Source organism: Monomorium pharaonis, chromosome 10 (assembly GCF_013373865.1).
Source record: "Monomorium pharaonis isolate MP-MQ-018 chromosome 10, ASM1337386v2, whole genome shotgun sequence".
NCBI classification, from domain to species: domain Eukaryota; kingdom Metazoa; phylum Arthropoda; class Insecta; order Hymenoptera; family Formicidae; genus Monomorium; species Monomorium pharaonis.
The window spans coordinates 15307038-15331050 of NC_050476.1; the positions used below are offsets into that span (position 1 = coordinate 15307038).

The 24013-nt window shown below is 41.2% G+C and overlaps 1 protein-coding gene across 1 annotated transcript; it reads right to left on the bottom strand.

The window, feature by feature from the left end:
• Positions 1–7222: 7222 nt before the first annotated feature.
• Positions 7223–8204, bottom strand: LOC105840940. Its single transcript, XM_012688032.2, has 2 exons — positions 8055–8204; positions 7223–7990 (listed from the first exon to the last, which is right to left on the bottom strand). Exons 1-2 carry the CDS (start codon positions 8202–8204, stop codon positions 7223–7225), a joined length of 918 nt encoding a protein of 305 aa, XP_012543486.2.
• Positions 8205–24013: the final 15809 nt, after the last annotated feature.

A 24013-nucleotide genomic window follows, 5' to 3' on the forward strand; every position in this document is an offset into this window, starting at 1 on the left:
CTTGTTGTTTTATTTGTTGTTGCTTATTTCTTGTCGTTGTTTCTTTTTCTCCTGTTATTGTAATGTCTTTTCTACTTGGTCCTGCTCTTTCTCTCGTTACCGCATCTCGATATCTAGTTGACTTTTGTCCCAATTCTTGTTTGGCTTGTGATTGAGATATTCTTTTCCGCTGCATGTTTTAGGACGTTCCTTTGATGTACGAATTCTCGACACAGCTTGCTGTTTGCCTTATGACCCTCACCACAGTTTTTACATTTTAATGCTCTGTCGCAGGTTCCATGATACAAGTCGCCACATATAATGCACACTTTTTCCTTTTCCCTACAGACAGCCTGCACGTGGCCAAACCTGTAACACTTGAAACATTGCTTCACATCGAGAATGTATGATCTTATTTTTATCTTAACGAGTCCCCTGTACAATGAGAGGAAGCTTGGCATCATATTACCTCTGAATGTGATTATGATGTTACTTGTGACTATATTTCCATTCTTTTGTTTACGTTATTATATCTTTTTGAGATTAGCTTTTCCATTTTTTGGATGTCATCGCGTTGATCAATGGCTAAAGCTAGTTCCTCAACTTTATCACCCCAGTTTGTAACTACACCTTAAATAGCTGTGTTCCTCTCAAGTACGCTGAACTCGAGTTCTTTTGTTTTCAATCTTACGTATAACCTTATTAGCTTTGTCGATCCCTATATAGTGCAGATCTGCAGTTCTGAAACCGGTTTTTACAAAGGTATCTGGTTTTATATCTTCCTTTGCTAGCGCGTTTAGTATTTTGAAACAGTTAACCTTACCTCTTTTTTCGATGTTTTCCTGTTTGAGCCTTACCAATATTATACAGTCTCCTTTGTGCCCTGTTTTGAATCCCTTGTCTTCTTTTTCTGTTGGTAAGGGATCATGGCCTCCGTAGTTATAGATAATCTTACCGTTTTTGCAATATACCGTTTCTTTTTTTTGGTTCGTCATCGGTGGAATAGGTTGTGGACGATGCTGTTGTGTCCAGTGCGGTTTGCTGTAGTTCGTCTCTTGATGCTGATGATTCCGACGTTGTGTCCATTTCATCCCTTTTTCCATTTTCTTTTTGGATTCGGATTTTTCTCTGCTTTGTTTCTTCGTGTTCTTTCTTTTTTTTCTCCTTTGTCTTGCCTCTTCCTTTTTCCGGCACTCTTTTTGTTTTTTCTCATCTCGTCAATTTCCACTTCCATGTGGTCTTCGCTACTGCTATTTCCGCTGTTGGTTAGTACTATTTTTTCTCTCTGGCTTGGACTTACACCTATTATTTCCTCCACACTTTCTTTAGTAAAGTCACTATTACCTTTTGAGCTTTTTCCTTTAGCCTCTACCACTTCACTATTTGTAGAAACGTTTTTCGCGGTATTGCTGTCCTCCTTTTCTTTATTCTCTTTGTTCCGAGGCGCTTGCGCGGGTCTCATTCTAGAATGTTCTATTCGTTTTATTGGACTCTTAAACACACTTTTCGCAAATCTCCTTACCGTGGCGATTTTTTCGTATTTTTTTTATCAGCCTTTATTTCTCTTTTCAAGGATTCAATCACCTCTCTTTTAGCCCTGATAAGGGCTGGTTGTGCCTCTACTATATTACGCGGTGCCGTTTGTATACTCTCGAATCACTCTAACCATCCGAACACCACGCTGTCTCACATACAACTGCTTAGAGACGTGTTGATTTGCGCGAGGTTAGTTGTGATTTTAGTTTTATGCATAATTTGCATATTACATCGTGAATTTTATCATGAAGGGAAATATGACTGTGTCTAAATTTGAAGATTAGTATAACACTGCGTTGTATAATCAGATAAGTTGCACAAAATTTTTCTTTTTTGTATGGAATAAGTATTCTGAAATAAGAATTATACTTTGTGTTATGTTTTATTTTTAGTTATTAAAGAGAGGAAGAAACACTTTATTTGAACCGGAAGAAGAATAGAAAAAGAAAAGAGTGGATGAGTAAAATATCAAAGCTCGGAATTTACAGTGTGTGTTGCTGTTGATAAAAATTCACGGAGTTTTATCCCCTTTTAAATTGAGTGAACTATCATATAGAGAATTGGCAGGGTAATTCATAAAATCAAGAGGATATCAAAATAATATCAAAAGGATTATTTGAAGATGTACTTGCTAGTTTTTCAAGTATGCCATTATCTTATGGCAGGCCAGGTAAGAGAATAGTTACATGTGTTATATATATTTCTTTAAAATATCGTACTGCAACTGTGTGGCTCTTAAATATATCGTACAACCTTGTCTCAAATTATTACAATATATTATATAGGTTAGTGTCACCTAGCTGGCTTGCCGATGACGTGGCCACAAGCTGTAATATTGGAGATGGATGCCATAGATTACCTCTACGTCTGTCTATTTAGTAATTGTCATGCATTTTATGCGAGCTGGATAAGGCACAGATAAGGTTTTTAGTCAAATCGAAAATTAAAAAGTAAGTACTTAAATACTTTGTTCCCGAAACAATATATTCTAATTAATACAATTCTTTTCATACATTTACAAAGATCACATTTAAAATTTTTATTTATATTTTTGATTCTCTAACTAATTTTTTTGTAAATCAAGGCATAATGGAGCGACATTTTATATTTTACTTTTCATTCTTTTTGCATCAATTTAATATAACATTATATTTATTGCTATTTTACAATTAAGATTGTAGTTAAATTGTAATATTTGTATATTTATAATTATATTGATTGTTCTTTTACAGTTGTTGATAACAAACATATTTTGCCCATATTTTAATTAATGCTCTTGGAACATATAATCATGTGCCGGCTTGTAATGAGAAATAAATGTGTGGCTTTTACGGAAATTTTTCATGTTAACTTTGTATGTGACAGCCTATGTTACTTAAAGGCCATCATAGACCACATTCACAATAAGAGTCACGCTTTTGTTTTTTTTATTAAAAGCTGACACATGAATGTATGTTTTAAGAGCTTTAAGTGAAACACGGACAAAATAGATTTATTATCAATAACTGTAAAAGAACAATAAACATAATTATAAACTTATAATTATAATTTAGCTACAAATAACAAATTTTTTAAATGTGATCTTTATGAATGTATGGAGAGAATTAATTATTATAAATTGTTTTGGAAATAACAAAGTATTTAAATACTTACTTTTTAGTTTTTTGATTTGATTAAAAGCCTTATCGGTATATTCCTGTGCCTAATCCATATATCCGGCTTGCACAGAATGCATGAGTTACTAAAGATGAGTTACTAAACTAAGGTTGGTATTCATAGTCGAATCTTATTTAAAGATTGTCTCAAGCAATGTCTTAAGATGCTAATACGACTCTGTGATTGGCTGATGGCATCTTAAGATAGTACTTAAAATGATCTTGAATATAATATCCGACTATGAATACCAAAGATGATCCTTGGAGATCCATATAAACGTATCACCGACATTGCAGCCTGTGACCATGTCATCGGCAGGCCAGCTGGGTGACATAGTCTGTATTGTTTCAGACAAGATTTCATGCTTTTTACCTATTTCAATACATTGCAAAAGAATAAACCACTTTATTCTATCTTTTTTTTAAACTACGTTATATTTGGTACTTTCGAGTAAATATATTCTGTTGGTTACATTGTTATTTCCGACCTTTGATTATAATTATATTATATAATATTCAAAGAAAAAATTACTTACACAAAGAAAGAGAGAGAGAGAGAGAGAGAAAATACACACAAATGCATATATATGTACATACATGCACATATTTATATATGTACATATGTATATGTATAGACATTAATACTCAATATTATTTCCCTCTCTGCCTCCCCCCCTCCCCTCTCTCTCTCTCTCTCTCTCTCTCTCTCTCTCTCTCCCTCCCTCCCTTCCGTTATCCTCATCATTAGAATTACCACTTACACCTGTGATGGTTGATACGGTGCGGCCCTTCGACTTCGACTCTGCTCATATGGCCACTTCTGCAGTCTCTGGCACTCATACTCAGTCGCAGTCGCAAACTGACAGTGGAACAAATGAGCTGTTACTCCAATTAATCGAACAGATGAGAGTGTCAGATGCGAAATTTTCTGCTTTTGCCGAGGAACAGCGGCGTACAAATGGTGAATTCAGTAAAAAACTCAACCAATTAAATTGTATAGCGCGCAACGTTGATCGTAATAGTCAACGAATAGTTGAGTTAGAGAAGCAGTGCGCTGCTCTAGCGAATGAGGTTCGTGAATTGAGGGGAGATCATGGTTCTTCTCACGCGGTCGCGCAGGGTCCTGCTGAAAATTCACTCATTATTTCTGGCGTCCCAGCTGCAATGGCAATTTCTTCCTCGGCATGTGTTCGCAATGCGTTCGTGGCCCTTGGCATTTCGGATTTATCTTGTTATATCCTGGATGTCAGGCCTGTTCGTGGTTCGCAGCGGGAAACGGCGAGTGAGCATCCCTTGCCGGCTAATACTACTAACTCGCATATAATAACTCTGTCCTCTCGTGCCGTTCGTGATATAGTTATATCTAAAAAGCGAGCACGGCGTGTGCTTGTGCAGAGGGAGGTATGTGGTAATGATTCGGATCGCAACGTATATGTAAATGAGCTACTCCATAAAGAGATATATGAATTACTGAAACTGACTAAGCGTGTCGCCAAGGACAGATCATACAAGTATGTCTGGGTGCGTGGAGGTTGCATTAATGTAAAACACTCTGACGGCAAGCCTGTTATGCAAGTTAATTCTAAAGCTGATCTTGACAGGCTTGTTTGACATTCCGTTGATCCCTCAACTTCTGTCCTGTTGAATGTCTCGGGTTCAAGAACTGTTCAATTTCATGTGGCTCAATTCAATGCGAACTCCTTGCTTGGACACATTGATCTTATTAGACTAAAATTCAATTCTAATTATCACCATATAATTTCTGTATCTGAGACTTGGCTTCACGCGGGTGTTTCTGACGACCTTGTAGCTTTAAACGACTACTTTTTAATTTGTAACGATCGCATTGGACGAAAAGGTGGAGGTGTTGCCTGCTATATTCACAGCTCACTACGGGTTACGGTTATTGCAACTTTTCAGGGATCTGACATCGATGCTCCTGAGTATCTTATTATGGAGCTACGCTTGCCGAACAGTGAGACTGTACTATTCGCGTCTGTCTATAGGAGACCCATTCGTCAAGTCGCTTGCAATTTCCACATGCACGGCCTTCGTAGCCATACACACGAAAAGGCATCCGTATGCCTTGACTCGCGATCGATTCCGTGATTTCCTTTCTTTAATGAAAAGTGGTCCGAAGAAGTCAACACCGGTGTGTAGAAACGCGGGCGTCTTGTTTACTCGGGCTTCCGGCAGATCTGCCATTTGTCCGTGCAGTAACTTCGGACGATGTCGAATGCAATTGACACATTTTCGCACGATCTGTCGGACTTGGTCCTTTCCGTTGAAAAGCTAAAAGCGAGCTCGCAACGCGTAAAGTGTGCTTTGGATACCGGCGTGATACGTTCGTTCGTGTATTTCCTTTATAATGAGATCCGTGACTCGATTGTTGGATGGAAGTAAAATCGGATGTTTCGTACCGAAGGCGACTTTGCATTTCGTAACCGCCCCGCAACGCGTAGCAATCCGCGTTCGTCGATGAAGGCATTCAGTTCGTCAAATCTGGTGCTCTTTCGATAGGGCACTGTGATCTCGCCCGTTTTAGTCTCTCGCGACGTCGTGAGTCGTTTAATTTCGACCGAAAAATTCTCGCGCTGAATTATTCTCAAAATACGTAACTCCGCTTCGTTTCGTTCTTTAACGTTAAACAATTTTCCCGAATTCCCCGCCCCTTTATATTTAGCAGGGAGCCATCGTAGACCGCGCGCCACTCCGTTAATTAACGTGTTATATGATGACGAGCATCGATCGAACTCGCTGTACGTCGTTGCACTCGACTTGAGACAGACGTCCGGTTCGGAATCCAATGAGTCAGGAATGTTAATTTCTAGATTCGCGGGCCAGTCGGTTTCGGGTAATGATAGCCACGAAGGGCCATGGAACCACGTTTGATTCTTAACGAAATCATTTGGAAGTTGTCCTCTGGACAACGCGTCCGCGGGATTATCTTTCGACCCGACGTGTTTCCATTCTGCCGACGGTTTGAATTTCGGCTACGCGATTTGCTTCAAATACCTTTAAGTTCTGAGGATGCTTTTTGATCCAATGCAATACGATGGAGGAGTCAGACCAGAAGATTACTCTGTCGAATTCAAGACCGAAATTGGCGCAGGCTTCCTTGTATAGTCGAACGAGGGTTAATGCTCCGCAGAGCTCGAGACGAGAAATAGTTGAATTCTTTAAGGGCGCGACTCGCGACTTTGCACACACTAAGCAAGTTTTCACTTGTCGTGAGTTAGAGGAACGGATGTACAAGCAAGCTCCATAACCCCTTTGACTCGCGTCGCAGAAGCTGTGGAGTTCGATTTGAGTCAGGTTATCCATCAGCAATCCTCGGTCCACGGCTAAATCGCGGATACTTCCCAACTGAGTGGCGAATGACAACCAGGCCGTGTGCAATTTCTAAGGCGCTGACTCGTTCCATTCTAATCAATCTAACCAACATTTTTGCATTATGATTTTCGCGTATAATACTACCGGGCCGAGCAGACCGAGAGGATCAAATATCTTTGCAATTTCGGATAAGATGTTGCGTTTCGTTACCCTTGTGGACAAATCGAGTGGTTTCACGGTAAAAACCAATTTGTCTCGATTTGAATTTCACACGACACCTAATGTTTTTCATATACGGCGTTTTCAATACGGCGTTTCGATCGCGCAATCTAAGTTTAAAATCTTCTCGCTCATATTGTCGAGCGCGTGTTTGTGATTAGAAGCCCATTGTCGGATGTTAAACCCGCCCCGTTGTAAAAGCACGATGATTTCGTCGCGAATTTTGAGTACTTCATCTAGAGAATGCGCGCCGGTCAACAAATTGTCTACGTATAAATCGCGTTTCAAAACGTCGCGTGCCCGAGTGTACTTCGATCCTTCGTCGTCGGCGAGTTGTTGGATAGTTCGTATCGCGAGGAACGGCGCGGACGTAACGCCGAACGTTATCGTGTTGAGCTCTTAAGTTCGAATACCGTTTTCCGTTTCCCAGAAGATTCTCTGAAATTTTCGATTGTCCGGATGTATGAGTATTTGACGATACATTTTTTCGATGTCGGCCGTTACGACGTACTTATGCACGCGAAATCGCAATAAATGATCGAGAAGTTTATCATTGGCCCGACTAGCAACACGTCGTTAAGTGAAATGCCGCGATTGGTTTTCGCGGAGGCGTCGAATACGGTGCGAATCTTTGTGGTATTGCTTGATGCTTTAATAACCGCATGATGCGGTAAGAAATATCCGTCCTCCGGTTCACTCTTGATTAAAGACATGTGACCGAGTGTTATATATTCGTTCATGACTCTACTGTACTCCGCGTTGACGCGAGAATCTGCCCTGAGCCGTTTCTGAAGTGAATAGAAACGTCGAAGAGCTTGCGAATATCCTAGATCCGTGTTGTTCGTTCGGAAAGGCAGTCTCACGATATAACGCCCGTTCGCGTCACGAGTTGTATTCTTCACGTAATGCGCTTCGCACCTTTCATCGTCTGAAAGTTTATCAGACTTATCTCCTACGTTTTCTATTGTCCAAAATTTTTCTAACTGCGCGGATAACTCTGCTAGTGTGCAACAAGTCCGTTGACTCTTATTATTATCGCGAATACCCCTCGCAATTACCCATCCTAGCCGCGTTTTTTGCAAGATTAAATCGCTGTTGTTTTGCAATGGATTAATTTGTCCGACGCATAGCATCGAGAGTGTGGCTCCGGCGCCAATTAAAATGTCGACCGGACGCCGCATATGAAATTGCGGATCGGCCAGCTGAATGTTCGCCGGAAGCTGAACTAACTCGCGCGGAAACATTCGATCCGGTATCGAATTCGCGATCTTCGGAATGGTCAAAAACGTAAGGCTTCGCTCGTAATTGCCTTGTAATGACTTGAAAACTGACTTCGACTTGAAGTCGAGACATCATACTCATTTTGTCAATTGCGCCCACCGGAATTGCACACGCCCGCATAGGCAATCGTAAAAGGCTTGCGAGCCTTTCCGTGATGAAGTGTGCTGTTGAGCACGTGTCCAGCAACGCTTGCGCGGCCATCATCCTGCCCCCCGCGTCGCGAACCATTACCACTGCGCTCATCATGAGTTGAGAGTTTGGCAACGACGACACGGTATTTAGCGAGATACATTCTAGTCATGTTTGTTGGGTGTTTTCTGCCTTGGCGTTCGATGAAATTGGTTTCGAATCAGCATTCGTTGTAGGTTTTACGTCATTAGTCGCGTTTGAGGATTTTTTCTGCGAATGTAAAAGCGAATGGTGGAATTTTGGGCAAAACTTGCAATGCGTGCCGTTGCACGTGCCCTCGTGCGCGCGAAGACAATTTCGGCAAAGTTTGTTTTGTCGCGTAAAATCCCATCGTTGTTGTACAATTAATTTCCAGAACGCGGCGCATTTGTAGAGGGGATAATCTCCCTTGCATTTCACGCACGCACCCGATGTATTGAGAACAAGTGCGCGTGTACCCGACCCGACGCGCCGCGCCTTTGTTGTCGACGGCTGCAAATCGGCGCGACGTTTGCCACTCGTTTCCTCTCTACGCGCGTTATCATGTTCTAATGTACATAGTCGGAAAGTGGTCTCGTCGAAGAATTTGTAAAGTCGTTTCAAATCCGGTAATTCATCAAGGGCTAACGTGTCTTCCCATTTATTCCTAATTCCGACCGGCAACGATCTTTCTAGTACCCTGATAATTATTCGTTCGTCAATCCGTACTTGAAGTGTTTCTAACATTCTCAAATGTTGCCGCACGTTGTCAATTAATTTGGAAAGTTCCGTGGAAGTTGCTTTAGGCAACGGCTTGACGTCGAGAATCGCGTCAATGTGTGTCGACACCAACACACGTTTTCTTTTGTACGATTCGACAAGTAATTCCCATTTGGGCTGGTTTGTAATTAGCCGCGTCCGCGTCGTACATCAAAATTTTATTTAACGCGCTCACCTGTAGTGTGTCCCTTAAATAGAGAAATTTAACGAGGTCATCAATATCCGAGCGTGTGTCAGTTATTGTTAAAAACGTATTTTTAAATGAAAGCCATTTATCATAGCTTCTGTCAAATTTGGGAAGTTCGGCGACGGGCAGTTTCAAAAGCTTCTGCTTTTCTAGAAACGTCGATTGCCCCATGACCGGTTGAACCGACTCGTCAGCATTCGGTATGCCTTGGATGCGAGAGGCAATATCGTAATACGCGTCTTGTATTAGCGTGATTCTTCCGACGAGTTCGTTCTCCTCATCTAATTCGATCAATTTTTCATGCAAATTTTCGTATTCGTGAAAAAGAGTGGTGACTCGCTTTAGTCTTAATTTTGCATTAATTTTATTATATTTCCCGTCATTAAATCCGTTCTCTAAATTTGTTAACTGAGTCTCCACGGACTTAATTTTTCTCGCGATAAACGCAATTCTCCTTTTCGTCGCCGCGTCCATGTCGAGTCAAATGCCAAACCCTTACGCGCAAGAGAGAGAAAAATCGAGCCTCCTTTGAAGAAGGAAAGCGAAAGAAGAAAAGAAAACAAAGAAAACTAAGTCCCGGCTCAAAAGTCCTACGTTCGCAATTGTTTTGTTGTCGTTAGGTCGATGCGTGGTGCGCGCCCGAACAAGTAAAAACCGGTCGCGCGGTGGAAGGAAGTGTATGCGGCGCGTAGAAGAATGACGCAACGGTCGCGCGCAAGCTAGAACATGCTCGAACAGACAAAGATGAGTCGCACGTGGCGCGCGAAAAACGATGCAATGGCCGCGTAGACGAGAGATCGTAGAAATTATTATATTTTGTGACGTGGCGCGTCCGGTCGCGCTCGTCACAAGGGCGTAAGTCCGACCGAGGGGGTCGATCTGGGGCTCCTCCTCGCCGAGCCGAGGGGGACGCGACTTTGTTTTTTTTATTTTCTTTTTTTTGTTTTCGTGGTACCGTATTAGGATATTTAAGATTTAAGGCGCCGAGTGAGGGCTCATTTTTTATTGTACAAAGAACGGAGGAGGAGCAGCCGTCGGGGGAATAGTATCGCGAGCAAGCGACAGTAGGCGAGGTGCCCCGCCAAGAGTTTCCCTGCCGAGCCGTGCGTCGAGCTCCGCTGCTTGTTACCGCCCTAAGCCGCAAAGGATACCGTTGCCGCAAGTAAACCGTGGCAGCCAGGATACCGCATGGCGACATAAAAGATTCTTGGGAGGAATCACGCCGAGGGCACGCCACCGGGCTGCAGACCGGGGGAGCGACCGTCAAACTGTCAACCGCCCGCCACCCAGATCGGTTCGGCCACGGCATGGCCAGCCGGGCCAACCGAAAACGGCAGAGCTAGAACACTCTCATCGGCGGAAGTCGTCACGCGCGGACCACGAGGCATTTGGAGAGGCGATGCGGCGCGGCATGGGATCGAGGCGTGCGGATCGACCGAAAATCGAAGCACGCGCATGCGCGGCGGCTCGAGCCGGCCGGCGCGGGACCGGGGCTTCTCACTGTTCGGCAAGCCGTGTCAGCATACGTGTCGACTAGGACGAGCCCCAGGATACCGCCATAGTTACCGCTACGGACTTCTGAGACTAGGACACCGTTCGCTTTGTAAGGCCATCACTCGGCAGCCATCGATACGTAAGGTTCGGATAAGGCGGTCAACCCTCGTGCGGGACCGGATACCGGATACCGTTCTAGTTGTGATATCGGTCATCCGAAATCCGATACCGTTAGTGCTACTGTTGTGTAAAGTAACTCGAAACTGAAAGTAGAGTTTTGTGGCCGCACGAGGGCTTGGACCGACCGGCCCCGAATATTTGATAACGTGAGTACGTCCCTCTCGGACTACGCCGGTGCCGACAGTCATAGTTATATTAGAATCATTGTTACCGCGAATTGTTTCCGCCATTAGTAATTTTGTCTCTGTTCGAGCGGAGAGCCTCGTCGGCCTCTCGCCTCGTATTATCAATTCTATAGTTTCCGCATTTTTGTGTCTATAATTCGTTTCCGTCTCTATCAAAGTTATATCCGTATATATCCGTGAATTAATTGTGAAGACTCTTTGAGTAAAGCTCATTGTTGCATTGTCACCGTGTTCACTATCACTACCGAAATACAATATAACTCTTTAATTGTTTAACCAGTTAAGTACCGAATCTTTCTACGACCTGCCTCGATCCGACATCTCCACACTTTTCGTCTCAAAAGAACCACGCCACTCTACCGTCTAGAGTAAAAGAGCTACCGGCACTTGTAACGCTTCCTAGTTGGTTACCGCATTATCGCTAATTACTGTGTGGCGCGAGAAGTCGCGCCTGGCGCCCTAAAATTTAGAGTATTGGGAAGTTTCCGTTTTTGCACGTTACCGCTATCGTGTCGAGAGCAATTTCGCCCGATATATTTGGGGGATACCGTATACAAGTTACCGCTATCGCTTTGAGAGCAATCTTAATCGATATTGGGGGATACCGTATGTAAGTTACCGATACCGTATCGAGAGCTTTCTCGAGGAATATTGAAGATACCGTTCTTGTAAACTATCGCACCCAACTAAGAAGGCGTTACTCGTTACCGTCTATAGAGAGATTCCCGTTTAATTGGGCGTAGCCCCCTCGGACCTGACGTTCCCGGGGGAAAGCAACGTCGCAATTTTCAGAACGATTTGACTTATCTTGTTGCGATTCGCGGAGACTGCAGGCGTCGATGACCACTGAGAGGGAGGCGTCCTGGTGCGGGAGCGACGGCGATGATATCGATGTTGAGTCGTTGAAAAGGTGATGCAACACTGCTGACGGTCGTTGTATGTGGCACGACTACACTTGTATCGTTACGTTTGAGACCGTTCTACTTCGTTGCACTAGCTCGCACCTCACAGGAGGCACCAAAATGTACAACCGCGCGTGATCGTATTCCCGCCTTTCGAATCCCCTTCGATAGGCGAGATAGTTTGAGTGGGATGATAATGTGGGAAACTTTTTAATTTAAATTAAAAGACTGTAGTTAGGGCGAACCCAAGGAGGAAAATCCGAGGCCGCAAGTGCGAGCCCGGCAAAAACCCCCTTTAGAAGTTTATTCAAAGAATTATTACACTGAGCTCAGTACACAAAAAAACGACGAAGATATTATAAATCAGAGGTGCGAGCGTTACTTTCTTTAAGGGCGCGAAATCACGTCGAGAAATTCATGGCGCGAGGATCGTAACGCAAATGAGGAAGTTCGATCCCTGGAAGTCGGATCACAAGGATCGCGACGCAAATGGGAGGCTCGGCTCCCTCGCCGGCCGGCTGTCGACACGGCCGCACGTGAAGAATATATTGAGAAAGACTCGAATCTCGCGTGAAACGTAAAAGCACGGCTACGTAGCCCAAGTCCGCACAGACACGTTTTCTTAAAAACAAATTCGATCGTCGCACTCGAATCACTATCACTAAATGCTCAAAGAAAGCTGTTGCTTGATCGATGGCTCGGAAGAGAGTGAGAACTCGTGGCCGACCGGTCCAGAAGCCCCCCGTCTCCCCGCCGCAGCGCCGCCGGTGACGCTCGGGAAAAATCGGGTGCGCTACGAAGAAAGGACTCGTTCGCGACTGATTGCCGATCGACGTCTCTTCGATCGGCAAATCCCGGGCGAGTCCGCGCTCGCTCAATGTCATTGGTTTTGGCTGTGTTCCAACGGAACAGGCGTACTTCTCAACACCTACCCGTGGACGGTGTCCATTTGGCCCTCGTTTGGCGTATTTCTGTTTTGTCCTGCTGGACTTGTCAGCTGATTTTGGAGTGTTCTCTCAGTCTTTACTCCATTGGCCGTTTCTCTCCTGCGCATGTGCCGCCTCTGTCTGCCACCTCTCTGCGTGCTCGTCTGCTGCCAGGCCCTGCTTCATCTCCGTGGTGTGCGCTTTACGTGATCCTATATCCACTGGGTGTCCTGCTTGGAATTTCATTTCTATTATCTGTGAAGTGTCATCAGACTTTGATAGTGTGTGTTTTGCCTACGATTTCCGTGTCGAACATATTGAGTGTCGCCGTGTGATGGTTGTTGTGACCCATCTGGTCTCCTACGCTCTCACTTAGTACACTTTCTATAATAGTACTGTCTTGGCATACTGACTGCTGTCAGTCTTAGTTTTGCACTTGACTGTTAGTTTGCGGGCGTCCTACGTTGGTGCTATGCCCAACTCTGTAAAGCCATATCTTTCTTACAACATAGATTCCCTGCCACCCACATGTTCTAGATGTAAGAAATCCATTGCTACCGCGTCCGTCGAATGTGAGTGCAAACGCGCATTTCACCCGGGCTGCGTCAAGTCTTATTCAAGCTCTAAGTATACGGACTCTTGTTGCAGAGCTTTATCCGCGTTCTTGAGTGCGCCTCTGACGCCGACCGTAAGCTGTTGCGCCGTCATTCGAATTGACTGGTGCAGCTGCTTCTGGCAGTTCCGGCTTGCGCATGCAAGCACAGGCTGAGTCAGCGTCGCAATCCTTGATCGGTGGCGATACTTCAACAAACAAGCTTCTGCTTCGTCTGGTCGAGCAAATGGAAGTATCGGATGCGAAAATTTCCGCTTTTATGGAAGACCAAAAGCAAACTAACGGCGACATTAATGCGAAGCTTTCCGCACTAGCGGAAGACTATAATCAAACTAATAGGGAAATCACAGTGAAACTGAATCGGTTGAATTCTATCGCAAGCAGCGTCGAGCGCAATAGTCAGCGCATTGCCTCACTAGAGCAGCAGTGCGCTACCCTCACCAGCATGGTTAATGACTTAGCAAGTAATAAGTCGTCCTCTTCTTCTGTCCCTCGGACCCATTCCGACAACATGCTTTTGGTCTCGGGTGTGCCAGCTACTTTGTTCATCACTCCTTTAGCTTGTGTTAACAACGTATTTTCGACGCTTGGAATACCCGATTTGTCCTGTTACATCTTTGATGTGAGAACAATGGCTCGGAAATCTGGTCCGGGAACGTCTCATGATCTAGGTCCACCGGACGCTAGAACTTGCTCTTACGGTGACCTTGGCTTCAGCTGCTGTTAGAGACGTTGTTATTTCTAAAAAGCGTGCGCGACGTGTCCTAACGCAGAGGAGATTTGCGGTGTCGAGTCTGAACGGAGAATTCTTGTAAATGAACTGCTGCCTAAAAATATTTACGAGCTTTTGCAACTTACCAGGCGTGTAGCTAAAGAGCGATCTTATAAATACGTTTGGGCGAGGGATGGCTGCATAAATGTGAGACGCTCAGATGGTGAACCAGACATCCAGATCTCTTTCAACGCTGGTTTGGATAAACTTGTATGACATGCTCCTTCTGTCCGCCCGTCAACCTCTGGCTCACCTCCTATCTTATCTTCAGGATTGGCTTCTTTTCGCATTGCTCAATTTAATGCTAATTCCTGCGAGGGCATATTGACTTTATCCGACTTCACTTCTATTCCACCTTCTATCACGTAATTTCAGTATCCGAGACTTGGCTACACGCGGGCATTTCTGACGATCTTGTCGCCCTTGATGATTACTTTCTGAAGACCGCGTTGGTCGAATCGGTGGCGGTGTCGCTTGCTTTGTCCACAAATCATTGAAAGCCACAGTTGTAGCTGTATCTAGAGGAGTTCATGTCAATGACCCGGAATACCTGATCATCGACATTCGGATGCCATATAACGAGTCATTACTCTTTGGCTCTGTCTATAAAAGACCTAAGGGTTTACTCCTTCATAACTTCATCGATGAGCTATCTAGGTTATCCCACCTGTGTAAGAATGTAGTTATAGATGGTGATCTGAACGGCAACCTTTCCACCAACAACTTCGAAGCTAATCATCTCCGTGAACTTATGTCAAGTCTCTCACTCCATATACTATTCTCTGAGGCCACTTACCATACTGCCACATCCGATTCGGTTCTTGATGTCCTTATTGTAGATGATCAAGACAAGGTCTCATCTTTCTCGAAGTCTGATTGTCTATTCATCGCTGGGCATAATCTTTTGAGCCTCTCGCTTGCGTTGGATTTCGTCAGTAGCCCTAAACGCACTATGTTGCGTCGCAGTTATAAAGGTATTGTAGCGGCGGATTTTTGCGATTTTCTTACCACGAATATGACTAATGCTCAGTTTCAATTCGATCTCCTGCTTAATGACACAGATGCTCAATTACCCTGTGCCTTGTTGTCCAGCATTCTCCAGGGTGCTCTTAATGCTTTTGCGCCAGCTCGAACTTTCGCAATCAGGAGGCCTCCTGCAAGATGGCTTTCCGACGATCTCAAAACTCGTCTGCGCGATTGGAATTTAATATATAAACGGGCGAAGCGTTCGAACAGTCTACTTGGTTTTGCTAGGTATCGACTCTTGCGCAATCAACTTAATACTGATATCAAACGTGCCAAAAGTGAATTTCTTTTAGGCTTACTTGAAGGTGTCACCGATCCAGCTAAACTATGGAGGGAGCTTGCGCGTCTCAGGCTTGTTAAATCCACTTTTGCATCGCCTCTCCAGTTTTTCACACCTGAGCAGTTGAATTCATATTATGCTTCAGTGTTTTGCGCTTCGCTGCTGCGTTATGAAGACTTTTGTTCCTTGCTCTTCAACTTTACTTGTCTTCGTGATCCTCCTAAGTTTGTCTTTTCTCAAGTCCTGCCTCGTACTATCCTTAAGTTCATTAAGTCGGGACCCCTTCACTCTTATGCTTCGGGAATTGATGGCATTCCTCTCTATATTTTGCGTATGGCATGGCCTCACATCTCTCAGTGGAGCGTTGCATTATTCAACCACTCTTTGAAGTCTGGGTCGTTTCCATCTAGCTGGAAATGTGCGTTTATTCGTCCACTCGCAAAGATCCGTGCTCCTTCATCTCCAGCTGATACTTGACCTATTGCCAACTTACCTGAGCTTTCCAAAATTCTGGAGAGAATAGTTGCTGAACAGATTAATGAGTATGTATGTGTGCACAATCTGGTAGATCCTTATCAGTCTGCTTATAGATCAAATCATTGTACTCAGTCTGCTCTCCTACGTATTGGCGACGACATTAAGCGAGGGATAGAGAATGGACTTATTACAATTATGAACTTATTCGATTTCAGCAAGGCATTTGACACAGTCCCTCATCTTCGCTTGCTTATGAAACTTAGGAAGCTAGGCTTTTCTGATCGTGTGCTTACTTGGTTCTTCTCGTACTTAACGGGTCGCTCGCAGACTGTGATTGATGATGTTGGCAATAGTTCTGGATGGATTTCGACGGCCTTGGGTGTCCCGCAAGGCTCAGTGTTGGGACCGCTTTTGTTCACGCTCTTTTTAAATGACATAGGAAAAGTTTTATCATTTTCCAACTACATGCTTTTTGCAGATGACCTACAAATCTATTACTCTTGTTTGCCTGCCGTCATCCTTAGAGGTATTGAATCCATCTCCGTAGATGCATGTGCCATCTCTGACTATGCCAAACAAAATGGTCTAAAGCTCAATCTCACCAAAACTAAAGCTATTATCTTTGCCAGCCAATCCCACGTCATCAATATCGACTTCACTCTCTTACCACCAGTTATTGTTGACTCGATGCCATTACCTTATGTGAATGAAGTGAAAAACTTGGGCGTTATCTTTACGTCTAACCTTTCATGGAAGAAGCATGTCCTACATGTCTCGAGGTGCGTCCATCATGTTTTATGCAAGCTTAAATTTAACAAAAACTCACTCCCGACCAAACTTCGCATCAAATTAGTTAATACTCTCATCCAGCCACACATTGATTATTGTTGCTTAGTTTATCAAGGGTTGAATAATGAATTGAACACCAAGTTGCAGAGGCTTGTTAACTGTTGCATACGTTTTATTTTTAATCTCAAGCGTGACGATCATATTACTCCGTTCAGACATAGGCTTGGCTGGCTTTCTGTCAAAAACAGAAGGTTATACTTTCTCGGATGCCAAGTTTATCGTATTCTTCAATTGCGCTCCCCTCCTTACTTACATGAACTTTTTATTCCTCTTGATCCTTTAACGAGAAGATTAGAGCGGCTTGCTTCAACATTACATTGCTTTCACATCCCCTTACATAGAACAACTACCTTTAGAAACTCATTTCAGCTTTCTGCAATCTATTTTTGGCACTCTCTTTCCGACCACATTACATCTGCACCCTCTCTGAACATCTTTAAGAACCTTCTTCAGTCTTATCTTTCAGCATCCGAGCTTACCTAACTAAGCTTATCTAACCATGCGTCCTTCGCTTCTATTCTTTTCTTTCCTTTTTACTACTGCGATATTATATTTTCTTTGCATATAATTACTACTTGTAATATGTGATGTCTATAACCTTAACTCATGTTTGATTTTCATATTTTTGATACTGCTTGCGATTTGTTATTTTTGTTAATTTTTGCGATTTGTTATTTTTTGTTATTTTTCAGGCGATTGTTGTATGCGAATTGGTTTATGCACTTCTTTGAATTTTTCTGCTGCTGGTAATAACTATCTGTTGCTATTCGTCTGTATACCTGCTTGAACATTGATTAGGATACTATTATTTGCTTAATTTAGTTAAGGTCAACACTAATCCTGTTACATCGATATTGTTATTCTTGTTACTTAACGCTATGTTATATGCCATGTTTAGTACTACGCACCGCTTATTTCTTATTTCTTTTTATAGACTACTCGCTTTATGATGTATATTGCATCACCTGCACAGTGTATCTTTGCCCTGTAGCCTCGCTTAGGCATAATAAATAAATAAATAAATAAATCAATCAATCAATCAATCTCTCTCTCTCTCTCTCTCTCTCTCTCTTTTCCACAATTATGTGGAAATCATTAAAAGAAATTATTAGAGGAGGACCAATAGGCGCAAATGTTGTAGGAAAAATAGATTTTGAAATATTAGACAATAATATAGAGTGTGATATAGCTGATAAATTTAACTTGTATTATATACAAAGTATTAAAGACATAATAAAATCTATAGATAAGAATTATACAACAAGCACAAATAAGAGAACAATTTATTGTATTGAAAAAAAGGGAGAGCTAGAAAAATTTGAATCAATTACGACAGAACAAGTAAGAAAAATCATTAGGGAATTACCAAAAAAAAAAGGTACAGAAGAAGGAATAACTAGCGATATATTAAAAACGGTGTTTTGTGTCATAGAAGAGGAATATTGTGATATAATAAATAAGTCATTGAGTGAGGGTTGTTTTTTGAAAGAGTGGAAAACATCCACGATAATTCCAATACCAAAAGTAGAGAAACCTAAGAGGGCAAGTGATTATAGGCCTATTAATATATTACCAATATATGAAAAAGTATTAGAAATAATAGTTAAAAAGCAAATTTAGGTCTACCTAGAAAGTAATAATATCATAACGGAACATCAGTCGGGCTTCAGAAAAAATTATTCGTGTGAAACAGCAATTCAAACAGTTATAGATGAATGGAAATTGATTATTAGTGAGAGACAAATAGTAGGAGTTATTTTTGTAGATCTTAAACGAGCTTTCGAGACAATTGATAGAGAAAGATTATTAGAGAAATTATACCAGTATGGTATTACAGGAACAGTTCTAGAATGGTTTAGGTCGTACTTAAAAGATAGAATGCAACAAGTTCAATTTAATGATAGATGGTCTAAGATACTGACTACGGAATACGGAGTGCCACAGGGTTCGGTATTGGGCCCATTGTCGTTTATAATATATATAAATGATATTGTTAACGTTTGCTCGGATATGTGTAATATAAAAATGTTTGCGGACGATACCTTAATATATGTAACAGGTGAGAGTAGTGCGGAAGTAGAGAGGAAATTGAATATTGCATTTAACGTAGTGGAGGACTGGATGAATATTAATAAACTGAAGATGAATTCGGGGAAAACAAAATATATGTTAGTTAGAGGGATAAGAAAAGAATTGAGAGACAATACTACTGTGAGATGTTTGGATGGAAATGAGATTGAGCGTGTAGAAATAATAAAGTACTTGGGTATAATTATTGATGATAGACTTAGATTTAGCGGTCACTGTGATTACATGCTAAAGAAAATAGGGAAGAAAATAAGTTTTTTAAATAGAATAGGGAACTTTATCTCGGCTTACACTAGATGTACGATATACAAGACAATTATAGCACCTCGCTTTAAGTATTGTGCGACGCTACTAATAGATATGGGAGATACACAGTTAAGTAGGCTCCAAAAAGCGCAAAATAGAGCTATGAGAGTCATATTGCAATGTAACAGACGTACCAAAGTTAAATGTATGCACCAAACGTTGCAATTTATGACCATAAGACAAAGGCTGTATTACAACACGTGCATATTTATTTTTAAGATTTTAAATAATATGATGCCGGAGCAATTTAGTAATAGACTTAGAATAGTAGAGGGAGAACGCGAAACTAGGCAGACAGGGGATATTGTTATTGAATTTCGAAAAACAAGAAGCGCGCAAAAAAGTTTATTTTATGAGGCTGTGTTAATGTATAACGCATTACCACCCGAAGTTAAACATTGTAATCGTTTAGAAATGTTTAAACGAATGCTAAAAGAGTTTGTTTTTAATGATGTAGCATAAAATTGTATATATATGTATTGAAAATAGCTGAGAAAGCTAATAAAAGATCAATCAATCAATCAATCAATCCCTCTCCCTCTCCCTCTCCCTCTCCCCTCTCCCCTCTCCCTCTCCCTCTCCCTCTTCCTCTCCTCTCCCTCTCCCTCTCCCTCTCTCCCTGCTCTCCCTCCCTCCTACCCCCCTCTCCACGTCTCCTTCCCTCTCCCTCTCCCTCTCCCTCTCCCTCTCTCCCTCTCCCCCCCGCCTCTCTCTCTCTCCCTCTCTCTCTCTCTCTCTCTCTCCCTCTCTCCTCTCTCTCCCTCTCGCCTCGCCTCTCCCTCCCCCCCGCTCCCTCGCTCCACTCTCCCTCTCTCCCTCTCTCCCTCTCTCTCTCTCTCTCTCTCTCTCTCTCTCTCTCTCTCTCTCTCTCTCTCTCTCTCTCTCTCTCTCTCTCTCTGGCGCATTTGAGTATAGTTAGACTTGTGTTTACTGATGCTCCGTATTTCTCGGCTTTTTTCTGCTGTTTTCTGAGGGAATCATAAAGAGGAAAGTTCATTAGCTTCAGTGATAGGATTAGTTTCGCAAGTGCCATTTGAAAGTCTTCATATGATATATTTATGTAATGTTAAAAAAGTTTATTTGCTCATATTTATGGAAAATATGGATGTAAAAAGTTGAATGATAGAAAACTACAATTTTTAGATTTAAGAATGACAATTTTGGAAACATATTGCCCAACAGAATTTAATCACAGACCAAACAAATTAACAATGCTTAGTTATTTTAAAGGAACTGAATACAGACAATTTTTGCTTTACATTGCTCCAGCTGTTTTACTGGGTGTATTATCGAATAATTATTACCAACATTTTTTTTTTCTACATTGTGTCATACGTTTCTTTAATTTCGAACATTTAAAAGAGAATGTATTTGTTTTTTGCCGCAATAGAAACTTATGTCACTATGTGTAATAAACTTAACGGGGAGCAGTTTCTTACATATAATGTACACGCACTTTTACACACAATTCCTGATGTTGCAAAATTATGTAGTTCAGATTCTTTTAGCGCATTTTTTTATGAAAATAACATGCCTGAATTTCGCAAATTTAGAAGAAAACCGCATTTTCCGTCGCAATAATTTTACAAGAGAATATGTGAGTTTAATAATAACGTTATAGAACCTGTTGGTAATGACGTTCAAATTCTTTTAACCAAAAATGATATTGAAGGTCCTCTTACTTCTGAAATTCAGGCTTATAATTGTCAGCAATTTAAAATTAAAACACTTAAAATCGGTACTATCGTATTATCTACATCATTAAGAGACAACTGTATTTTTCAAAATAAAGAAATTGGCATAATTAAAAATATTATCCAGCACAGAGGGGATACGTATATAATTATTAACAAATTTCTAACATAAAGTCCTGTTTATGACATTGGCTGTATTTCTGATTCTGTCGGTCTATATTGGTGTAAACACTTATCTAATTTACTTGACGTATTTAATTTGCAAGATGTTAAAAGTAAGGAATGTTATAGAAGGCCGAAATGGAGTGTTGAAGGAGAGGAAGAAAGTATAATTGAAAGTATAATTGAAATGAATTTATTTGTGTCTCTCTTTTAACACGGTTAGAATTACCTCGAGTTTAAATATCTATCTTATATAATCTACAATCTTTACATTTAGTTGTTTTTATTTATTTATTTATTTTTATGTAGTTATGTAGTTAGGTATGTCTCAAGGTTGGGTAGGTGAGAGAGGAGGGTGTGGGTGAAACACGGTGTGCATTCACCTCTTTAAGTGATGTGTAACTAACATAACTTTGTATTCAAATTTGTTAACGTTAGCATTTTTTAAGATAATATCAACAAAAATGGATCTAATTGATATTTTAATTCCACAATTTTCTCATAAAACTGAAATTATTGGAAAATAAAACCAATATAATAGTAATATAGTTTTGTAATATATATAAATTTTTTATTCTACATTAACATAAACATCGAAAAGGCGTCTCAGATGGAGGTGAAAACCAACTGTGGCCGGCCGGTGAAAACGCCAAAACGTTTTTACCAATATCTTCCGATAAATCTCCGCCAAAGAAAAAAATTGTTAAAACATCGCTTTCCATGGTTGCTGAAACGGAGAGACTTCGATCGCTCGTCAAAAATTTACAAAAAATCCAACCAACTAAGAACAACGTTCTTGATTCGTAAGTAATTTTTTAAAATCAATATGTACACTTATGTCAAGAAGTTATTGTAATTGATAAATAATATTCAGAATACGCTATTTATAGAAAGCAAAAGCTTCAACCATTAAAGAACGTCCGCGTTGAAGACGACAGTCAAAAATCCGTCTTACGGTTGGAAAAATTAGACAAAAAATTAAAGTGAGTAGAAAAATAAAATTATGTTTGTTTCTGCATTGGTGCAGAATAAAGTATGTATATCTCAAGTGTATATTAACTACTGGACTAATATATCAATAATAATTAGGGTTAATAAACATTCTTTTAAAACAATGGAACAGCAATAGCAGCAGCTGCTGCAACAGTAACAACAAATCATAGAGAAAAGTGATCAATTAACTGCTGTTATTACTCAAATGGTAGCAAATGTCGAAGAACTGAAGAAGATAGGGAGAAGACAAATTATATTCATGAAGGCCTCTTGCAACCCTTAGAAGGACTTTCACTAGACTCTATAAAAGAATTCGAGGTGATGGAGGAAGAAAAGAATGATGGAAATCGCGAAAGGCTTGTAAGGGAAGTATCACAAGTGTCCGACGCCAATTTAATTTTCCTTGAAATATGTTGTCAAACACACAAATCTAAGAGACACGTATTTTTTTTATGAGCGGAGTTTCATGTTTAGAGGGTGAAACACCCCTTTAAAAAAAAAAACAATTTTTTTCTTTCGGAGCGAATATCATCGGAAGTATAAAAGATAGAAAAAAATTTTTTTAATAAAAGTTGTACGGTTTCAAGAGTATTTTAAATTTGTAAAGAAAAAAAATTTTTTTTTAATTTTTTTGTTTAACAAAACATCCCCCACCATTATTTTTTTTATATTAAAAAAAAATTTTTTGCTATATTAAAGGATTTCTTTTTTCTAAATTCAACCACGTATATTACAGTTATGTTACGAAATATCTTTTTTGAGAATTAATTTCAAAGATTTCCGTATATAAACTATCCGTGCTCATATGCGCTTTGTATTATAATTTAAAAACAATTTAACAAATTGCACACACATTTTAATTGAAAACACGTGATTTATACTTATCTTGAATATACATGTAAGTCTAATAAGAGATAAAGATTAATTAAATTTGATGAAAACATATTAATTGAAAACATTTAATTCATCACGTTCTTGATATGAGGGATACGTGACTTTTAATTCATTATATATATAAAAGAAAACGTACAAAAATTATTGCTATATATATATATATATATAATAAACTAAAAGTCACGTATCCCTCTGTTATGAGTGACACACTCATAACGATAAGGTGTCAGTAACACGATGACGTAAGTCGGTCAGCTGCAGTCAGCATCGAGCGCATCGCGCGAGGTTTTGCGCAATCCGCTCGACAATTAGCGCAATGCTTCTTAGACAGCACTTGCTGTCTAAGCAATAATTTGGAATACTGACCGATTTATGCCCTCACGCAATCCTCCCCTTCTTTCAATCCAACTACCGAATTATCGGATATATAAACCGGCGAAAGAAGGTGAGGATCGGGTCAATCCAAAGTAGACAAACTAAGACTACACACGACACTCTGCTTTGCGGGATCGTGTATCGCCGAGAGAACTTATTATAAATACACAACCACGACACTCTGCCTTGCGGGGTCGTGGACAACGAGCTAATAGACGCGACACTCTGCCTTGCGGGGTCGCGATCTACCCATTGTAACTGAATACAAGAATAAAAGTGTTCAAGACAAATAACGGTGTATGTGACGAAATACCTTCCTCGCGAGATCTCTGGCAGCGATCCCAAATCGTACTCACAACGAGGGGTACAACAGTGGTGGCAGCGGTGGGATTTGCACTGCCAAAAGGAAGATCCAAGAGGAACCAAGCGTCACCGAGCAATCAGCTGTACAGGCCAGGAAGCCAGCCACGCCGGAGCGTACATAGCGCGTCAGCGATAAGAGTGAAACTCGAGACGACGCCGAGACCTACCGCGACAAGGCTCAGCTGATCGCCGCACCATGCAGCTCATCGTACTTATGTGAGTCCGACAAACATTAAATTGTTACGCGAAACAAGCGTAGGACGACATAAAATTGTAACACGAATAGAGCAAAATATCGGTTGACCCCCGGTAACTGA

Excerpts from the sequence above, each read along its gene's own strand:
- LOC105840940 (XM_012688032.2), bottom strand. The coding sequence starts at position 8,204 with ATGGCCGCGCAAGCGTTGCTGGACACGTGCTCAACAGCACACTTCATC. Across the intron at positions 7,991-8,054 it reads TGTCTCGACTTCAAGTCGAA|ATCGCGAATTCGATACCGGA; the intron begins GTCAGTTTTCAA and ends ACCATTCCGAAG.